The sequence below is a fragment of the Manacus candei genome, unplaced genomic scaffold (assembly GCF_025592945.1).
Source record: "Manacus candei isolate 608988 ecotype Guabito, Panama unplaced genomic scaffold, ASM2559294v1 h1tg000010l, whole genome shotgun sequence".
Lineage (NCBI taxonomy): Eukaryota > Metazoa > Chordata > Aves > Passeriformes > Pipridae > Manacus > Manacus candei.
The window spans coordinates 6,403,568-6,422,147 of NW_026138058.1; the positions used below are offsets into that span (position 1 = coordinate 6,403,568).

General features: G+C 41.3%; 1 protein-coding gene across 2 annotated transcripts in view; it reads left to right on the forward strand.

Moving 5' to 3' along the window:
- Positions 1-18,580, forward strand: part of NRG1 (neuregulin 1) — a 451,521-nt gene that overhangs the window by 145,973 nt on the left and 286,968 nt on the right. For both annotated transcript variants that reach the window (XM_051777556.1, XM_051777560.1), the window contains exon 2: positions 9,166-9,236. In XM_051777556.1, coding sequence (XP_051633516.1) covers positions 9,166-9,236 — 71 coding nt within the window. The remainder of the gene's footprint in view (positions 1-9,165; positions 9,237-18,580) is intronic.

The following is an 18,580-nucleotide window of genomic DNA, read 5'->3' on the forward strand; positions in this document are numbered from 1 at the left end:
ACTTACTACATCATAGGGAATATCTTGGGTTCTTTGAAATGCCATAATCCTCCTCTTATGGCTTTCTGGGCTATTTTTATAATACTAATTCTGATTAAAAGTATGAAGTCTGACTGCCTGCTCTAATCCATTTTCATCCTTGCATGTCTAGCAATATTAAACACTCTGACTAGCCTTAAGGCCTTTAAAAATATTCCCGTGCTGTAGAAACTACTGAGGAACACATAAGCTGCACACTTTTCCCTGCTTCTGCAGTGGGAAGAGTTTATGCAGCTGCACAAGCGACCAGGATGGCTGCTGTATTTAGTGCATTGGCTTTGATTATGTCCCAGTCCGAGAGCAGCTGATTTAGTTTTTAGCTTTCTGCTGTTCTGAAGTGGAGCTCACACACTGTGGTCACACACTGTGATCACACGCTGACAAGAAAATGGTTTGTCCATTTCCAGTTCTTGTAGTTTTCTTTTTTGTTCTTGTTATAGTAGCTGCTCACCTCCTCTCTTTATAAGCCAAGAAGCTGTATAAAAACGGGCTGGAAGTGCCTGCACTGAAATGGGTAAGGTTGAGAGGCTGCTTCTGCAGCCTGCTCCCTGTGCAGGGTACAGATGCTTTGAGCCCCGTCCAGATTGTAGCCAGGCAAAAAGAAGTTTCACAGAACTACTCAGCAGCATGTAACTCATGATAACAATGGAGAAAAAGGCACAGCTCTTGTGTTCTTAGACAGTTTTGCCCCACTTTATGTTGTATTTTAGGCTGTTAGTGCTGCAGATAGAACTGTATTGAACTCTACCTTTTCATACCAAAAAAGCTCAGCTAACCTTCTCAAACCCCACAGCTGTTCTGAGAGGGTTTTCAGCCGTAAAGCATGAATTTTTATCAGCTGTTTTGCAATTAAAATGAGGAAAAATCCTCCAAAAACACATTTTAAAAAATATGTAACTTGATGTTGTTTTTCAATATCCTGTCTGTAAAAACAGGGGTTTTTTTCCTCAGTTTTCTAGGAAACCTAATTTGACCATGAAAGAAGCAATTAAGCTAGAATATGTTCTGTTTTATCTGATCTCTAAATAATTTAGAGGCTGAAATTGGTTTGATTTTTTGTTATTGGTACCGAAAAATAAAAACTTTACTCATTATATGAGCAAGTAAACACAAAAGGCAAATTATGTGAGACACATAAAAGTGAAGAAGGACTAAGAAAAAAAGTATGTGCAAAAGAACAAACTTGGTCCTGCAGTTTAGCAGTCATATTTACTGCAATTTTATGATATGAACAGATAGGAAAATAATAATGTAAAAATGTTTAACTAGAAATCATCCAGTTCAAGTCTCCATTCCCAAATTGTCTTATAACTTCAAATTCTTTATTTCCATCTGCTACATTACTAGAACAAGTGCAGCCTTATAAACTTCCTTGTTAGAGGAAAATGGGATTTTTTTGCTATAGGCATGTAAGGGGTGCAAAAGATCCAGAGGCTATACTGGATTTCAATTTTGTAGTTAAAGCTTAAAAAGTGATTTGAAAGCAATGCTTTTCGTTAAACATTTAAGAAACTTTCTGTAGAAAATGTGTTTGCATGCTAAACAGAGGAGAAGAACATAGATTATTTTTTGTAATGATAACACTGTGCCTTGGGAGAGAGAATGACCTCCAGTGTTGTCTTTCTTGGACCATCTGGATAGAATTCAATCACTACTCACCTTCACAAAGACTATTTCAGAGTGGGGCACTTGATGACAAAGTAGTCTGATGCCTCAACCCAGTATATTCACTGGAGGAAGGCTCCCTTGTAGTGGGGATGTACTTGGACTGATTGGTTGTACAGCAAAAGGGATAAGGGAGATGAACAGAAGTAGCCATGATCATTTCAGCACAATGGAAGAGTAGGTATGGAGAGAAGGGCAGGGGTATTTTGAGGGCACAGCAGCTGGTGGAGTTTTTTTTTTTAAGGACAGAGCGGCTGTTTTGAAAGCACAGATGGTGTTTGGGATGTAGGAATCTGTAGGAAACCAAGATTTGAGAGATGCCTAAGCCACTTTTTCATGTGGGCTACGAGTTCAGGTTTCTGTATTTTCAAGTATGCTTTTAGAAAGATTTTAAAAGAGCGTGGGTGACACCTCAGAGTGTGTGGAATTAACACTCTGTGCAAACCAAGCTCTAAATAACCTAGGTTGTCTCTCTCCCACCATCAAAAGTCCGTGCAGTCACTGGTTACTTTGAAAAACTGTGTCCATCTGTCCTAGAATTATAATAAATATTTTGACAAATGCATTCATATGAATTAATTTTCCTACATGCAGTAGTGACTCTGCAAGTGTTCTTTGACACTATCTGATTAATTTTCCCAAGGTTGACACTTTTGTTGTTAAACAGAGCCACAGAGTGATTGTGGCCTGATGACTTTTTTTTTCCATGACACAACAGATCAGTCTTGTCTTTCTCTCACACAACCACGAAGCAAACAAGGCTGTGTCAATAAACTGGGATTATTTTTATTTTCCTGAAAGCTCCTTCCTGCTTCTTGGCTCCTATCTCTCCAGGCAGTTGGGAGATGCTGTTTTCCTCTCTCACAGCCCCTGGTGATTATACACTATCTGTTCTGGACTTTTTGTCCATTCTCCAAGTAAGAACCAAGATAAGATATGATTATCATCAGGATACTTTGACACCACAGGCTCTGCAGGTGAACACTCATGGCAAAACAGGTGACTGTCTATGAATTTCCATTTCATACACTTCTTTCTTCCTTGAAATTACTAAGTGTAGTTGCCCTGATGCTAAAAGCCATCATACCCAGAAGCCTTGTGGAACATATGTCACATAGGAGCAGTCATAACAGATCAGACCAGTGTCCACTAAGCCAAGTGTTCTGTAAAACAAAATACAAGAATAGGGCAAAGGCATAGCATTGCCTGGATTTTTGGAAAGTAGTAGTTGTGGGACTCCTGAGGCAGAGATTTTGCTTGGAAGCCTGTCAAGGACTTTATTATTTGAATTTGAAAAAGTTAGCTCTGCTCATTTCCCTGTGATGCTTATCTTTTCTTAGATCTGCATCATATGATTCCTCAACTGCCTTACTTTCTTTAACCTGAAGAGGTGGCATTTTGTAGAGTCCACACCTCTCTGTAAGTATAGATCAGAGAAATGTCACAGGCAAGAGGGTTTCTGCCTGTGTTGAGTTCATACCAGGAAGAAAATTCTTGCAGGTAATTCTCTTCATTTGTGCACCCAGAAGTCTTTCACACATACAGGGTTACCAGACTGCACACATACACTCCAGAGTAAATACATGTAAGGAGTAGGCTTGCTGGTGTCACCAAATGATCTTTTTTGAGCCATGGCTGTCAAATGCCAGAAACTATCCATCTCAGTGGTTCCTTAAGGTAAACTAAGAAGCTGACCCAATTCCACTACTTTGACATTTCTTTTTATTTCTAATTTTCAAGATGAACACAAAAATGTTCCATCCAGTGACACTTATGAAGAACAAAAGCATTCAAAATCCACCTCTGTTTTGGAGAGCTTTCATAGAGAAAGCCAGAACACCTGAGTTTGTCTGACTTTAAGCATTGGTTTCTGACTGCAGCTGCCTGCAGGGCAGGGACAGATGATATTATAGTGAGGGTCTGCTACAGGCCACCTGACCAAGAAGACTAACTGGATGAGTTGCACTATAGACAAATAGGAGCAGCCTTGTGTTTATAAACCCTGGTCCCCATAGAGGGCTTCAACCACCTCAATATCTGTTGGAGGGACAACACAAGCAGTCCAGGACATTCCTGGAGTGTGTTGATAACTATCCATCATATTTGGGAACTCATGGCAGTTTTGTGAAGTTCCCACTGACTGGAAAAGGGGAAATATACCCCCATATTTAAAAAGAGAAAAAAGGAAGACCTGAGGAACTACAGGTTGGTCAGTATGAGCTCGGTACCTGGCAGCAAATTATGGATTTGGAGCAAATTATGGATTATAGAGCAGATCCTCCTGGAAACTATGCTAAGACACAAGGAAAGTAAAAAGGGTGATTGGTGACAACGTGTCTCCATTAAGGGTAAATCAAGCCTGACAAATTTGGTGGCCTTCTATGGCGGATTTGCAGAGCTATCTGTGGATGAGAAAAGAGTGACTATTGTCTACTACCTGGATTTTTGCAAAATGTTTGGCACTGTCCAACACAACATCCTTTTCTCCAAACTGGAGAGACATAGATTTAATGGATGGAGTACTGGATGGATAAGGAATTGGCTGGATGGCTGCACACAAAGAGTTGCAGTCAACAACTTAATGCCCCAGTGGAGACCAGTGACAAGTGGTGTCTCTCAGGGGTTGGTACTGAGACCGGGGCTGTTTAACATCTTTGTTGCTGACATGGACAGTGAGGTTGAGTGTGCTCTCACTGAGTTTGCTGATGACACCAAGCTGTGTGGTGCAGTCAACACGCTGGAGGGAAGGGATGCCATCCAGAGGGACCTGGACAGGCTTGAGAACTGTGCCTGTGCAAACCTCTGGAAGTTCCATGAGGACAAGTGCAAGGTCCTGCACCTGAGCTGGGGCAATTCTGAGCACTACAGACTGGCAGAGAATGGACTGAGAGTAGCCCTGAGGAGAAAGATTTGGGAGTGTTGGTGGATGAGAAAATCAACATGACATAGCAACGCACACCTACAGCCCAGAAAGCCAACCACATCCTGAGCTGCATCAAGATAGTCATGGCCAGCAGATTGAGGGAGGGGATTCTACCCCTCTGCTCTGTCTTTGTGAGACCCAATCTGCAGTACTGTGTTCAGCTCTGGAGAGGTTTTTCTCCTCTAGGCCCCCAGTAAAATGTTCTTCCATGATGGGCCTTGAATGCTGGGGATCATTTTCTCTCCTCAGACAGAGGTGCAGCACTCCATTGAGGATGCTGAGACAATTGTGAATCACTGGCTTTCATCTGATGTGCAGAAGAAAGAAAGAAATCAATTTTAAGAAGAAATCAGCTGATAGTGTTGGTCCTGACAGGGCTTTGCTCCTACTATGGAGGGAACTCCTTGCAGTTTGTATTGCCAGGGCAATTTCAGGTAAGAATCCAGTGCTCTGAGTGTCCAGGTAACTCTCAAACTCACTTAACTTTAATGGTTACAGGAGTGTGACTTCCAGCAGATGCTGCAAGGGCTTTCCATGAGCTGGCAGGTCTAAAACAAACAAACAAAAAAGGCAGATTCACTGACAGGCTGAGGAAGCTCGTGTGTGCTGGATGTATATTTACAGGATACCAAGCATTTGCTAAGTTTCAGAGGCTGGATTTAATCTCATCTAGCACTGTGCAAACTATGCTTCCATCTTTTAAAAACTGAAGTATGTAACTCCTGCTTTGTTTCTTGAACAGATGGCTATTCCCTAAAAGAGATTTTAGTGGCTACAATATCTGTATGTGTCCTTTTCCATGACTTTTATATCTGCCAACACAGCATCTTTTTTTGCTGTTTTGATTCCCCTATGATTCTATCTTGTATTTGTCACATACTGTTCACTCCAGCTATCTCTGGTCAAATTATACAGAGCACTTAATGTGAAACCAGGCAGTGAATGCAATAAATAAAAAATTTTACTTATTTGTTTTTTTTTTAGCTGGTGGGAAGTGTCTGCCTTGAAGACACCACGGCACCTGTCAGTAATGTTTCCCTCAAATGTGTGGCATGTAGATACTGACATTTAGGGTTTCTAAATCCCTGTGTTGCAAATCATAAATTTATGCAGGTTGGAAGGACCTCCCCCTCCTCAATACTAGTCCAGCTAAACCAAAATGCTCTGCACGGTGCTATTTTTTAATAGCTATTTTTTAATAGCTGTTTTTTAATAGCTTCAAGAATGGAGAACTAGTGGCATCCCTGAAACCTTGCTATAGTAAAGGTCTTCCTCTCTGGAGAAAAAAAATTGTTCCCAAGTTCTCATGGCAGTGTCCTGTGTTGCATCTTGTACCTGATGGCTCTCATCCTTCCTCTGTGTATCTCTGAGAAGCCCCTGTCTCTGTCTTTGCTCTCTCCTCCTAGGGGGCTGCTGAAGACAGTAGTAGGCCCGTTTTAACCTTCTCTTCTTAATCCTGACTTGAAAATCATTACCTATCATAAAGAAATATAAGTTTAATGGTTTTAATATTTTGGGGTTTGATCAGGAAGGGATCAAGTTTTCAGGCTTTTATGCACAACCACAAAGGCTACTCTTCTCTTTTTGTCTGACCTTTTAATTATATTGAGCCGTGGTTCTCTGTTTTTCATTTATTTAAAGAAGCTGAAACTGCAAATAAGGAAAGTTTTTAAAAGAAAGGAAAGAAAATCATGACAATTGCCAAAATTATAAATGCAGTTTTAATTGAAAGTGCTTTTATGGGCACATAAAAACTCCTTTAGTATGTAGTATTGCTTCAGGACTTGTGAAATAGTTTACAACTTCCCTCAAGGAAAGAAAAAGAGCAGTGTTGACAAATGACCAGAAATAAGTATTTTCCAGCAGTACTGAAAAGATAGGCTATATATGTTTATACCTTAAAAAAAACAGTTTCAGTTTCCTATTTCTTGCTTTGAAGATGCAAACCTTCAAGAGACTCAGAGAAAGACAGGGTGGCAAAATGTGTTAACCCAAGATTCAGGAAGAGAGCCTTTTATGAGCCTTGTATTTGAGAAGTTTCAGTTTTAACATGTAAACAAATGCTTCAAGAAATAAAGACTAAATAAAAGTAGTAGTGACATGAAAAAATGTTGGATTGTTCAAATACCTTAGTAAGGAAGAAAAGGCAAGGCAGAGGGTAAACAATCTGTGAAGTTTGAGTGTTAAAATAATATACAAGTAGAGAAAGCAAAGCTATTGTGCAAAGAAAAGTAAGGAACAGGTCAAATAGAGGCTGGAGATCAAAAGGACTTGAAATAGAGGCAGAAATGTTCTGGGAAAAACGTCGTAAACAATAACACCCTAGAATTGGTTTCTTAGAAAAACTGGAAAAAAGTGAAAGCCTAGGTATGTAGCTTGATGCTCTTTAATACATTTGAGAAGGCTGTTTTGGAAAAGCAAGGGAAATAGCACTGAATAAAGAGTAGTTCTGTACATAATGTGATCTTCAGTAAAACAATAGGCCACTCACTTCATGTTCCTCTCATTGGGAGAATCTATGTGCTCCTATTACATGTAAAACAACAAGAGAACAAGACCTCGTGGCGAAATTGCCTTTATTTTGCTGATTTTCTTAGCAGTTCTGTAGAGTCTGAAAGTGTTTGTGCTGTTGATGATTTTTTAGCAAAAGGTTGTTGCAAGCAGATGTAAGTACCAATAAACATACAAAGGCCCAAAGCGACTGTAGTCTTTCGTGGAAGTAACTCAAGAGTAGTAACTTAAACTTCACAATACATCAGAATTTGGAGTTGTAGCCTTAAATCTCGCTTTGCTAATTCTGCTGCAAGGTAGGGACTATAAGACTGAAATTCTTTCTCAGTCTTTTCACATTTGAGACACAAATTACTTCAATAGTATTCTTTGGCACTTGTATAAATGGATGAAAGCATCTGTCAGCAATAACTTAACATTAATTGTTCTTTAATTAGTATAATGAGCATTTCTGGATGGTGTAATGCTCATGTGTGCATTCCAGTGCTTTCTCAAATGAAAACTTAATTCTGCATGTCCTCTCTGAAAAATCCTAAAACTAATGCGAGTGCTGTTTCATAGAATTATAGAACCACAGAATGGTTTGGGTTGGAAGGGACCTTAAAGATCATCAAGTTCCAGCCCCAAAACCACGGGCAGGTAACCTTCCACTAGATCAGCTTGGTCAGGGCCCTGAACACTTCCAGGGATGGGGCATCCACAGCTTCTCTGGGCAACCTGTTCCAGTGCCTCACCACTCCCACAGAAAAAGAATTACTTCCTAATGTATAATCTAAACCTTACACTTTTTCACTTTTGTCATCCATCTTCGTTGTTAAGTAGTATGCATATCCCAGTCAGTCTGTGAGAACAAGTCAGAAAGGGAGATAATTTAAAGATAAATAAGAACTCAATAAAGGCAGTGCTGATTTACAGCATGTTATTTAAACTCACTCACTGTTGCCATAGTAGTCAGGCTGGGCCTTTGGACTGAAGGACAGATACCAAGCTTCTTTCTTCCTCACTGGTATAATCTGCTGCTGCTTAGCTGACATGTGCCTGTAGTGCTCATGGATTCACTGCTTTTACTGTATCAGCAGCACAGAAACTTTATTAATTAAAAATTCTACGAACCCTTCAGATTCCATGAGCTGCTCACAGTATAGCACATACGTACCTGAGGGTCCTCCACCAACACTTCAAAGAAAGCAGTAAGAGCCAAAAAGAGGAGAACTAGTTTGGAAATGTAGTGAGCATGTTGAAATGCGTGGACTCAAGTGCTTTCAGACCAAGAGGCTGCCAGTCAACCTCGCTTACAGAGCAGCACATCTCCAATGAGGAACATCAGAGCAGTCTGATGCCTGTGCCTCTGCACCTTCTGTGGCAGGGGCTGTTCCCTCCACAGCAAATTCGTAAGTGTAGTCTGCAAAGGAGACATGCATCAAGTCAATAACACAGCTCTTGATGACCTTAATGCCAGAGAGGATTTGGATTGCACTTTTCTGAGGGAGAAGTTATTTGTAATGAGAAAAGCAGCGGGTTATTTTTTCTGTTGTGTCCGACGTCTGTTAAAGAGCAGGACAGTGGGTTTCACATGCTCATGTTTGACATTCAGGCCTTATCATATGCATCTGTCCTTAAAGAAATGCTGAGAGATATACTCAGGCTTGACAGCCTGATTTGCAAGGACCTTTTCTGCCAGTGAAGTTCTGTGTACACCTGGTGCAATAGCATCACCACTTCTGCAGTTTGCGTCTCCTCCCCAGCTAAAGGAATTTTTGGTGGGCTGACAGACAAAGCAGATGAGATTCCTTGGAAGGACTCTAGGCAACCATCTTCTCCAGATTTCTGCTGGGATGTGGTGTTTGCATGCATGAGAGAGAGTGTGTGTTGGGGGGGGGAGGAATTGACAGTAAGACATTGTGTTAAAAAACAGTGGATGATGTCTGCAGATCTGTTCAGTGAGTTTATCTAAATATTCCCTTTTCTCCCTTTTTTTTTTTCCTCTTCCCTTCCTTCTTTCTCTTCTCCCATTTACTGCCAGGAAGGACCACCTCTGAAGGGCCAGTTCAGTACAGCCTGGCACCAACACAGACGGACATCAACAACAGTTCCAACTGTGAGTCAATTTGCAATTGGGGGACTCCTTGAAATGGTATTGGTTTGTGTGCATGCAGAAGTTGCAAGAACCCTGCAGATGGCTTCCAGAACAGGGAAAGGGTAAATTTGTTACCCGCAGTTCCCTCTGGTTGGAGCAGCCTGCAAGTTTTTGATGTCTCACTAAAAGCGTTAGATAAATGTAGCTTTTCCTGAAATATACAAGGATTATGATGTGTGAGGGCCAGTGCCAGGGCATTTTACCAACAGAATAGACTTTTGGAACTGGATGCTGTTCAGAGAAAGCTGTCCTCCAAGAAAGCTTAAGATACTTCGTCTCACTAGACAAGAAGAGGCTGGAAGCTATGCACAGAAAAGGATCTTCACCGAATTGTTATTTTCACAGCTGGAGACAAGAGCTGCCAGTCTCAGATTTGTGTAGGAGCACTCATCTGTGTTAGGATGGGTGAAGAGACCCTGCTTTCAGTTTTGAGGTGATTTAGCTGCTATCACACAGATTCTGTGGTGCTCCCTGGAGCACCCAGAGAGGGAAGACAAACTCTTGCATGGTATAACATGCTCGTTCTCTCTCATTATGCATGCACACAATGTTACCCAACACTTGTGATCCCAGTCTTCACTGGCCCCTTCTACTGAAAGGTGTGTTGGGTGAAGAGACTCTTTTTGGGGTTGTAGGAGGGGAAAAAAATTCGTTACACAGAGCAAATTAAAAAAATGTCATCTGCTCTTCACTGCTTCTAAAAGGTACTCCTGTCCTATATTTTCCTCTTGGTGACTCTCCTGGCACCAACAAGCTTTGACCCAGCATCACAGAGAAAGTAACTGGGGAAAGGAATAGTGGGTTAAAGGAGAAGTGGGCGAGTGGATGAGCTGGAGAATTCAAGAAGAGGCAGTGGCAAATGCAGAGAACAGCAGAAGGTAAAAGAAAAAAAAAAAAAAAAGAAAAAAGCTTCCATTCACTTCAAAGACAGTAGGATAAGTTAGGGACTCAGAGAGCAGACCCTGTCTGTCATCGGTTCAAGACTATATGATTTGTAGCATCTCATTCATGGAAAGGCAGCATAAAGCAGTTACAAACTACTGCACAGTGATAGGAACAGCCCTGTTTTTTTCTAGATGCATTGTCCTCAGTATATTGCTAACATTTTCCCTGATTCAGCTAAAAATGGTATTTTTTGAATATATAGATAGATACAGCCTTTTTTTGAATATATTTGAATATATTTTTAAAAATCTTGTTCAGAAACTGTTAATGTAACTGCAATATTGTTATCATAAACAATGCTGTAACCTGATTTCATGCTGCACAGTGAAAAATGAGAAATTCACAGCACGGACCAATGTCATACTGATCTGATACTGCTAAGCAAAGAATTGGTTGTTTCTTCTAACCATACTTCTTTGCCTCAAATGCTTGAGTGAGTCATACTGTATTTGTTCTCCCTTTTAGTTTTCTGATGGTTTGTTTAAGTCCCACAGTTCCTGCAGCCCAATGGACTCTTCTGTAAGCTATTTTTTGGAAATGTTGATATCCCGGGCAGTGCATCAAACCAGCTGGTTAGTCAGATGTATCAGTCCTGTGAGCAGCTCTGTCTGTCAGTAAACACAGGGACATGGGCCTTGAGATCAACAGGAAGACTCACTGTTAAATTGCAGCATCAGGTTGAGGGACCCGTGCTTTAATTTTTACCAGGGGGAAGTGATTTAAAAAAGATTTTAAAATCTCCCGAAGATGGAAAGCTGAGCACTGAGAGAATTCAGGCTGGTGCTTTACTCATCATGGGATGCCTTTAGCAGTCAATGAGTGAATATGAACTAAAACACTGGGGCTACGTTTTTACCAGCTCTTAGGTGAAAAAAAAAGCAACAGCCCCATAGTTTGGGAGAGAATGAGCTGCAAAGTAGGTTTGGAGGACTTAAAGTCTCTGAAATACAATACATTATCCTATCTTCCTCTTAGCTTACCTGGTAGTCTATCCTGTTCTGGTCTAGAGCAGCACTACATTTTTGGCTGTTTTTTCTGTTTTCTTAAGTTGTTAGGGCACTTAATCAAACTCCAAGATGGACTGTGATTAGATCTCATTGAACAATGATTGATTTTGTAAGTGCTTGTTGTAGTTCCCCTCTAGTAAGAGCAGTCTGAGGCTGAACTATATGGGTTTGCAGGGGAAAACTCAGACAAGAAAAGCAACAGCACAGTAATACCAAACAGGAGAGATATTGATCAAGGCTGTTCAAAATGCTTGGCCCACAACTGACTTCCCCCCCCCCCTCCATTCACTTGTATGTCTCCCACTGTCCTGGTCAGACGCTGGACCTGCACAGCTTAGTGCTTAATATTGTAGCCATGCAATCATTCAAAATCCTGTTGCATTTGAACTACATATAGTCTTGGTCTATGGTCATACTTGGTCTAGCACCTAAGCTGCAGAAAGTGTTCTCCCTCTTTAGAATTAAGCTGTTTTCTCCAAAACAAAGAGATGAATGTTGCCTTCTGGTAGTATGCAGTGGACAGAAGCAGAATGCGATGGTATTTTTTTCCATCAAATTGAAAATGAATTCTGCTATATACACAGAGCAGCTAGGATTTTGGGAAACCAGGGATGGAAGGTGAGCTGACAATCTTAAACAGATAAAGAAATCTTGTTTTCTTTAAGACTGAGACTGTCTGAACTCATTAAAGAGCAAAAAGACAAAACTGTCCTTTCACAGATGCCCTGGGGAGCAGAGCTAGAGGAGTCTCACTCTGCTATTCCTGCTGTGTAGCTAAATTTTATGTCAGGTCCTGGGGCTGTCAATCCAGCTAAGTTTGCACCACTGCTTAGAAAGGAAGTAGATATTCTCCAAGGGCTAAATGCCAGTGACTCTGATGTGACTTTGTGATAAAGTCCTGGGCTCTTTCGATGGGAAGAAAGTATTGTTGCATTACTGTACTGACTTGTGATATCACATCCATCACACTTTCTGTGTGTGTTTGCAAACCCTGGGTTCCCATTTGGTTTTCATGAATACCAGATTTTGGGGGGTTTTTTTGTTGGGGTTTTTTTTTTTGGTGGTGATAGTAATCTAAACTGAGAGGTCATTATACATTCCTGCTGTGCATACTGAGTGCTTAAGGCACTGAGGCAGGACCCATGGGAAGAGGTAGTAGCAGATGTGCTCTTATACCAACTGACATAGATTTGAAAAACAGGGTTTTTCTGATACCTTAGTCACTGTTCATATCTGAAACAGAAGTAAGAAATTTCAAGCTACCATGTTGCATTCTGGGTTTCTTGGTTCTTGTATATTGCTTCTTAAAGTTCCTATTCAGAATCCACTGAGGCCACTTGGGTGTCCGATGTTTATTTTAGTGAGTTTGGGAATAAGTGTTATATCAGCAAGATTAATGGTTATAATTAAATTTATAATTTTTTTTCCTTGCTATCTATGACATTAGTAGCTTTTTTATTGGCCATTCATTAAAAACTGAACTATCTGCCTCCCTAAGACATGCCAATTTGTTTCTGCAGTCTGCTAATGACTGCTAGTTCTGCAGGCAGACTTCATAGGGAAAATTTAGAAAGTGAATCCATATAACCAACAACACCGCTGCTGATTTTGTTATTTCAAGAGTTAAACCCTTATCCATTCTGTGCTCTGGCTTATACACTGTGATGCCTTGATTTTGCCCGCTTCCTAATCATGTCTGTCACAATACAAATTGGATGGAAAATCTTCCCACAGGAGCACCCTGCCCACGATTTTAGCATTAGCAAGAAATAATTGTGCTGTGCCTTCTACGGAAACATTTCATTTCATCACTGTTTCCAATTTTCAGATGATTGGTTTTGCTCCAGTTAATGGGTGCTGCAACGGAAATGTCACCCTGGCACAAGTCAGGGTGCCCAGATCTGCAAGCAGCAGACAAATAGCAGCTACTGAGAGAGAGAGTCTATGGGTCTCACCATGAGAGCAGCTTTTAAGGACAGTGGGGTGGCTGGACACCATGTGTTGGCCATTGCAGGCTCCTGAAGCACACAGGGTTTTATGAGCCTCAATAATTTTGGTGTGAACTTCTGAGAGGATGGGGGCATAACATCACTGATCTCCTTCTGAGGTGATGATGCATGCCAGTGCTGGAGTAGGGCCCCCAGGTTCCTTATCTGTGACACCAGAACAACATGTGAAGAAGCCTGCTTTTCCAGGTGAGTGGGACAGGCAGAGGTGATGGTAGAAATCAGACAAAAGCACATTCCAGCACTTAGTAGGAGACTGGCAAGTCAGGAGAGTCTCAGCTGTGCCAGTACCTGCAGTGTCACTGCAGGGTGGCCCCCAGCAACACATGTCTATTGCCCAAGATGTGGGGGGCAGGGAAGCAGCACTCATAGGGTTCAGAAAGAGCAGAACTTGATCTTTAAGTACTTCAAGGTGTTAAAGCTGTGAAACAGCTGTGAAACCCAACAGGGTTGCGGGATTTTTTTTTTTAATAACTGCCTCTGTGTCGTGGATATAAGATATAAAAGCATCCAACAATTTATTTTTATATATATATATATATATAAACACTATCACTTACTTCACAGATATTCGGGAACCTGCTTCATGGGGGCCTTCAGACAATAGGATCAAAATTAATTTTTGAAATGCATTTATTACACAGAATTAGATACTGGTGTGAGCACTTTTACTCATAATTAAGCTAAACTAAAATAAAGAGTTAAATTCAAGAGCAGGGTATAAAAGGCAACGAAGACAGAAGAATTGTCCTTAATCCAAATTTTATTAAAAGCTCATGGAGATAAATTGCTATAAACCAGGTCTTCATCCAGTAAAAGTGAACATTATCCAGTGATTTCATTCAGGTATTCAGTGGGGGAGAGATTGGTCCTTAGCAGGTGTTAGCCATGCAGATTGCAAATGCTCAGGAATTGTCAGGAATATAGGAAAAGGGAATAAACTGCAGAGGTTTACAGAAGCACCTGGTTTTTTAGATCAAATTAAAGCAGCCTTTGACTTTTCCTGCTTTATGCAGAGATTAAAAGACTGTATTCTTTGGGTGAATGTTCTTGCTGACTTTGTTTTGCGACATGACAAACAGGAGGTGATAGAAAATATAAAGTGGAGTGATCTAAACTTGGAGGAATAGACACTTGTGCCTCAAAATATAAGAATTCAGAGGCAGTGGCAGGAGTTAAAGATGATGGTTTCCCAGAATGTGAAACTGTGGAATCCCCTGCCAAGGGAAGATCTCGAAGCCAAGGGTTTAGTTAAATTCAAAGAAGCATTAATAGCTTACATGAATTACAAGAATACTTAAAGTGATAATAATTAATTATGATGAAAATTCTGGAAAGGATATTAGATATTGTACTTTGAGTATTATTCCAATCATTATCACGATGAGATAAACCAGCTGACAGCCAACTTGCAGTAGGCAGAAGCTTAATTGATAAATACCTGAGATCGATCTCTACGAGACATAAGAATTAGATGATCTTCAGTCATATCCAATCCATCACTTGATCTCTCTTCCTTTTTTGAACTGCTCCACCCTTATTTTGCCTGAGTTAAGCCTTTCAGATGTCCAGCTGCTAGTGAGTAATGAATTCTGATTTGCAGCGAGTCAGAAAAGCTGAATTTTTTCATGCCACTTGCAGGAGAACTGTGTTGAGCTAACTGTGCTTGGAGCCTGAATATTGTCATAAATAACAGCTGTGAGGAAACAGGTGAATAGGTTTAACTCCCAGCATAGCATGAGATCAGTGATCAAGATGTATGTGGAGTTTGAACCATGCAGTATTCTCATCACAGCAGTGTCCAGGTTTATCAGCAAGGTGAAAAGCAAACTGCAAAATTTGTGGAACTTGTGAAAGCAAGTTGTGGGAACTGACAGGTGGGTTTGCTTTAAGGATCTTCAGGATGCAAATAAAACATCTTTATTCAGAGCTGTTGGGAAACATGCAACAGATTTTCTCCTCAGTGAAGAAATCAATGGACATCAGGGAACACAATAGGATAAAAAGCTGCTCTTCCTCCTTCCATGATTCGCAGGGGAAGCAATGTATATGGAGGGGTTTATATGAGATCCAGGAGTCATTGTGCAGGTCATTTCACATGTACCTTCCATACGTCATCTCAGACAGTCCATGGTCATATACATGGAATCACAGATCATAGAATGGTCTGGGTTGGAAGGGAACTTAAGGATCTTCTAGTTCCAACCCCCTGCTCTAGATAGAGACCTTTCACTAGACTAGGTTGCTCAGAGCTCTATCCAACCTGGCCTTGAACACTTCCAGGGATGGAGCATCCACAACTTTTCTGGACAACCTTTTCCAGCATCTCACCACCCTCACAGTAAAGAATTTCTTCCTAACACCTAATCAAAACCTACTCTCTTTCAGTTGAAAGCCATCCTCTTTTGTCCTCTGCGTGATCTGGTAAAAAGTCTCTCTCCATCTTTCTTTTAAGTTCCTTTCATTTACTTGAAGGCTGCAATTAAGTCACCCTAAGCCTTTTCTTTTCCAGGATGAACAATCCCAGTTCTCTCAGCCTTTCCTCACAGAAGAGGTGATCCATCCCTCTCCTCATCTTGCTGGCCCTCCTCTGGACTCACTCTGACAGGTTGATATCCTTCCTGTGCGGAGCACCCCAGAGTTGGATGCAGTGTTACATGTAGGATCTCACCAGAGCAGACTAGAAGGACAGAATCCCCTCCCTTTCTCTGCTGGTCACGCTACTTTTGATGCAGCCCAGGACACAATTGGCTTTCTGGGCTGCAAGCGCACATTGCTGGATCATGTCCAACCTCTCACCCACCAGCACCCCCAGGTCCTTCTCAGCAGGGCTGCTCTCAGTCTGCTCATCCCCCAGCCTGTATTGATACAGGAGGTTGCCCTGAACCAGGTACAGCACTGTGCACTTGGTCTTGGTAAATCTCACGAGATTCCCATGGCCCCACTTCTTGAGTTTGTCCAGGTCCCTCTAGATGGCATCCTGTGCTTCTGGTGTGTCGACTCATCTGTACCACTTAGCTTAGTTTCATCTGCAAATTTACTGAGGGTGCACTTGATTCTCTTCATCTGTGCCATTAATGAAGATACTAAGTAACACTGGTTATTTATAATACAGACCCTTGAGGGATACCACTTGTCACTGATGTCCGTCGGGACTCAGAGACATTGACCACTACACTCTGTTCAACCCTGTTCAACTTCTTTCATATCCATCTGACAGTCCACCTATCAAATCTACCTCTGCAATTTCGATATAAGGATGTTGTGGGGGACTGTGTCAAAAGCTTTACAGAAGTCCGGATAAACAACACCATGGAATGCCACTGGGTTGGTCAAACAGGACCTGCCCTTAATGAAGCCATGCTGGCTGTCTCAGTTCCACTCCCTGTCCCTCATCTCCCTGTCTCTCAGCTTCTAGGAGGATCAGTTCTGTGATCTTCCTAGGCACAGACGTGAGGCTGACAGGTTGGTAATTTCCAGGGTGCTCTTTCTACCCTTTTTTAAAGATGGGTACAATATTTCCCCTTTTCCAGTGACCTGGGACTTCACCTGGCTGCCATGGCTTTTCAAATATCATGGAGTGTGGCTTGGCAAGTACGTCAGCCAATTCCCTCAGGACTCTGGGGTGCAGGATTTATCTACATTCAGGATTCTCAGGTGGTCATGAACCTGATCTTTATTTTCAGTGGGAGGGACTTTGCTCCCCCAGTCCCCATCCTTCTGTCCATCCACTCCAGAGGTGGGGGAAGAGAGGTTGCCAGCGAAGACTGAGGCAAAAAATTTGTGGAGTACCTCAGCCTTCTCCTCATCCACTGTTAACAGTTTTCCAACATTGTTTTTTGGGAGGGTACACCTTCTTCGACCTTCCTTTTCTGGTTAACATACCTGTAGAAGCCCTTGCTCTCATTCTTTGTGTCCCTTGCCAGGTTCAGTTCCAGCTTCTCCTCAGCATTCTAACTTCTCTTTATCTAGGAGATACAGAGGTAAGATTGTAATACAGTGAATTAAGTACATTTAAAACAATTCTTATGTATGTATTTTGTCATTTTATGTATTACAGCTCAACATGTAATAGCCATTGTCATTCCACAGTAATTATGTCCCAATTAAGTACTCTACTTGTTAAACTGCAAAAATTTAACTAGTGATACAATCTTTGTGCAACTAATTTATGAGAACTCGTGTCATGTCCTCTGAGTAATGTGAATGTCCTATGAGATCCCAACATTGTCAGTAAAGATCTGGTGAAATCTTTACAGCAGTTCTTGTCCTGGGAGCACTAGAACACAAATTTAAAATTGCTCTCAGTATAGCCTACAAAGTCAGTTTTAAACTACCTCTCTTTTTTGGAATGGCCAAGTAACTTTCTGTGAGGTTTTTCCTTTTTTTTTTTTTAAATGCAATGCTTTCACCACATTACGCTCCTGAATCATAAAAATAGCTTCTTTCTTTTTCTTTTTTTAATAAGACAAATATAATTTCTCTACAGTAGATTTCAGTTCTGAAATAATTAAGCATTATAATTATCTCACTTTAGAACGAAGTATTCACCATGCCTTGTAAGTGTTGTAGAGGGATAATTCAATATAAAGAAGATTTTTCAGCACCCTGTAGTGCTTTCATGTGCAGGTTGTACTTAGATGAGGAAGAAGAACTTCGAAACATCAGAAGAAACCGCAGTTTAGAAGCCCTTTCTGTTCTAGTTACTGCAGCTCTCCTTCTACCCTTGCACTAGGCAGGTGCAGCCCATTTAAATATAACTTGGGTGTGACAGTTTTCAAAGGATCAGACAAAGAAGGAAGTTAGGGAAAAGTCAGAAAAACAGTGTGGCTGAGTACCTAACCACTTGCAAGCCAGCAGCTCATTTTCTGCTTAGGTATAGCAATTTCTTTACTAAGTTGAAATCCTGAGTTATCACACCTGAATCCTTAACTGGAAAGAGCACAAAAACTCACAAAAACTGTGAGACACATGCTAGCAGCATTCAGAAGTTGTTCAAATAGCAGATAGTCATGGTCCAGTAGGCAATGTGAGCTTATCAGAGAAGGAAGTCACAGTGTGGCTCTTTCCATTGTGCTGACTAAGCCTACAGAAATGCAGAGGGAATTGTGTGCATGCTGCTGGCTACAGACAGGCTTCCTGTGCCACCCCGTTGGTGTAGACAAGCTACTGATTTCCTCTCAGAGCTGTAAAAAGCTCCCCTGTCCCAAGGGTTAAAGCTAGGGTTGGATGTGCAACTGGATCTAGGCTCTACTGACAGGGAAGACTCACTGCATTCTGAAAGAATCATGGAATCATAGCATTCTTAAGGTTGGAAAAGACCTTTAAAATCACCAAGTCTTACTGT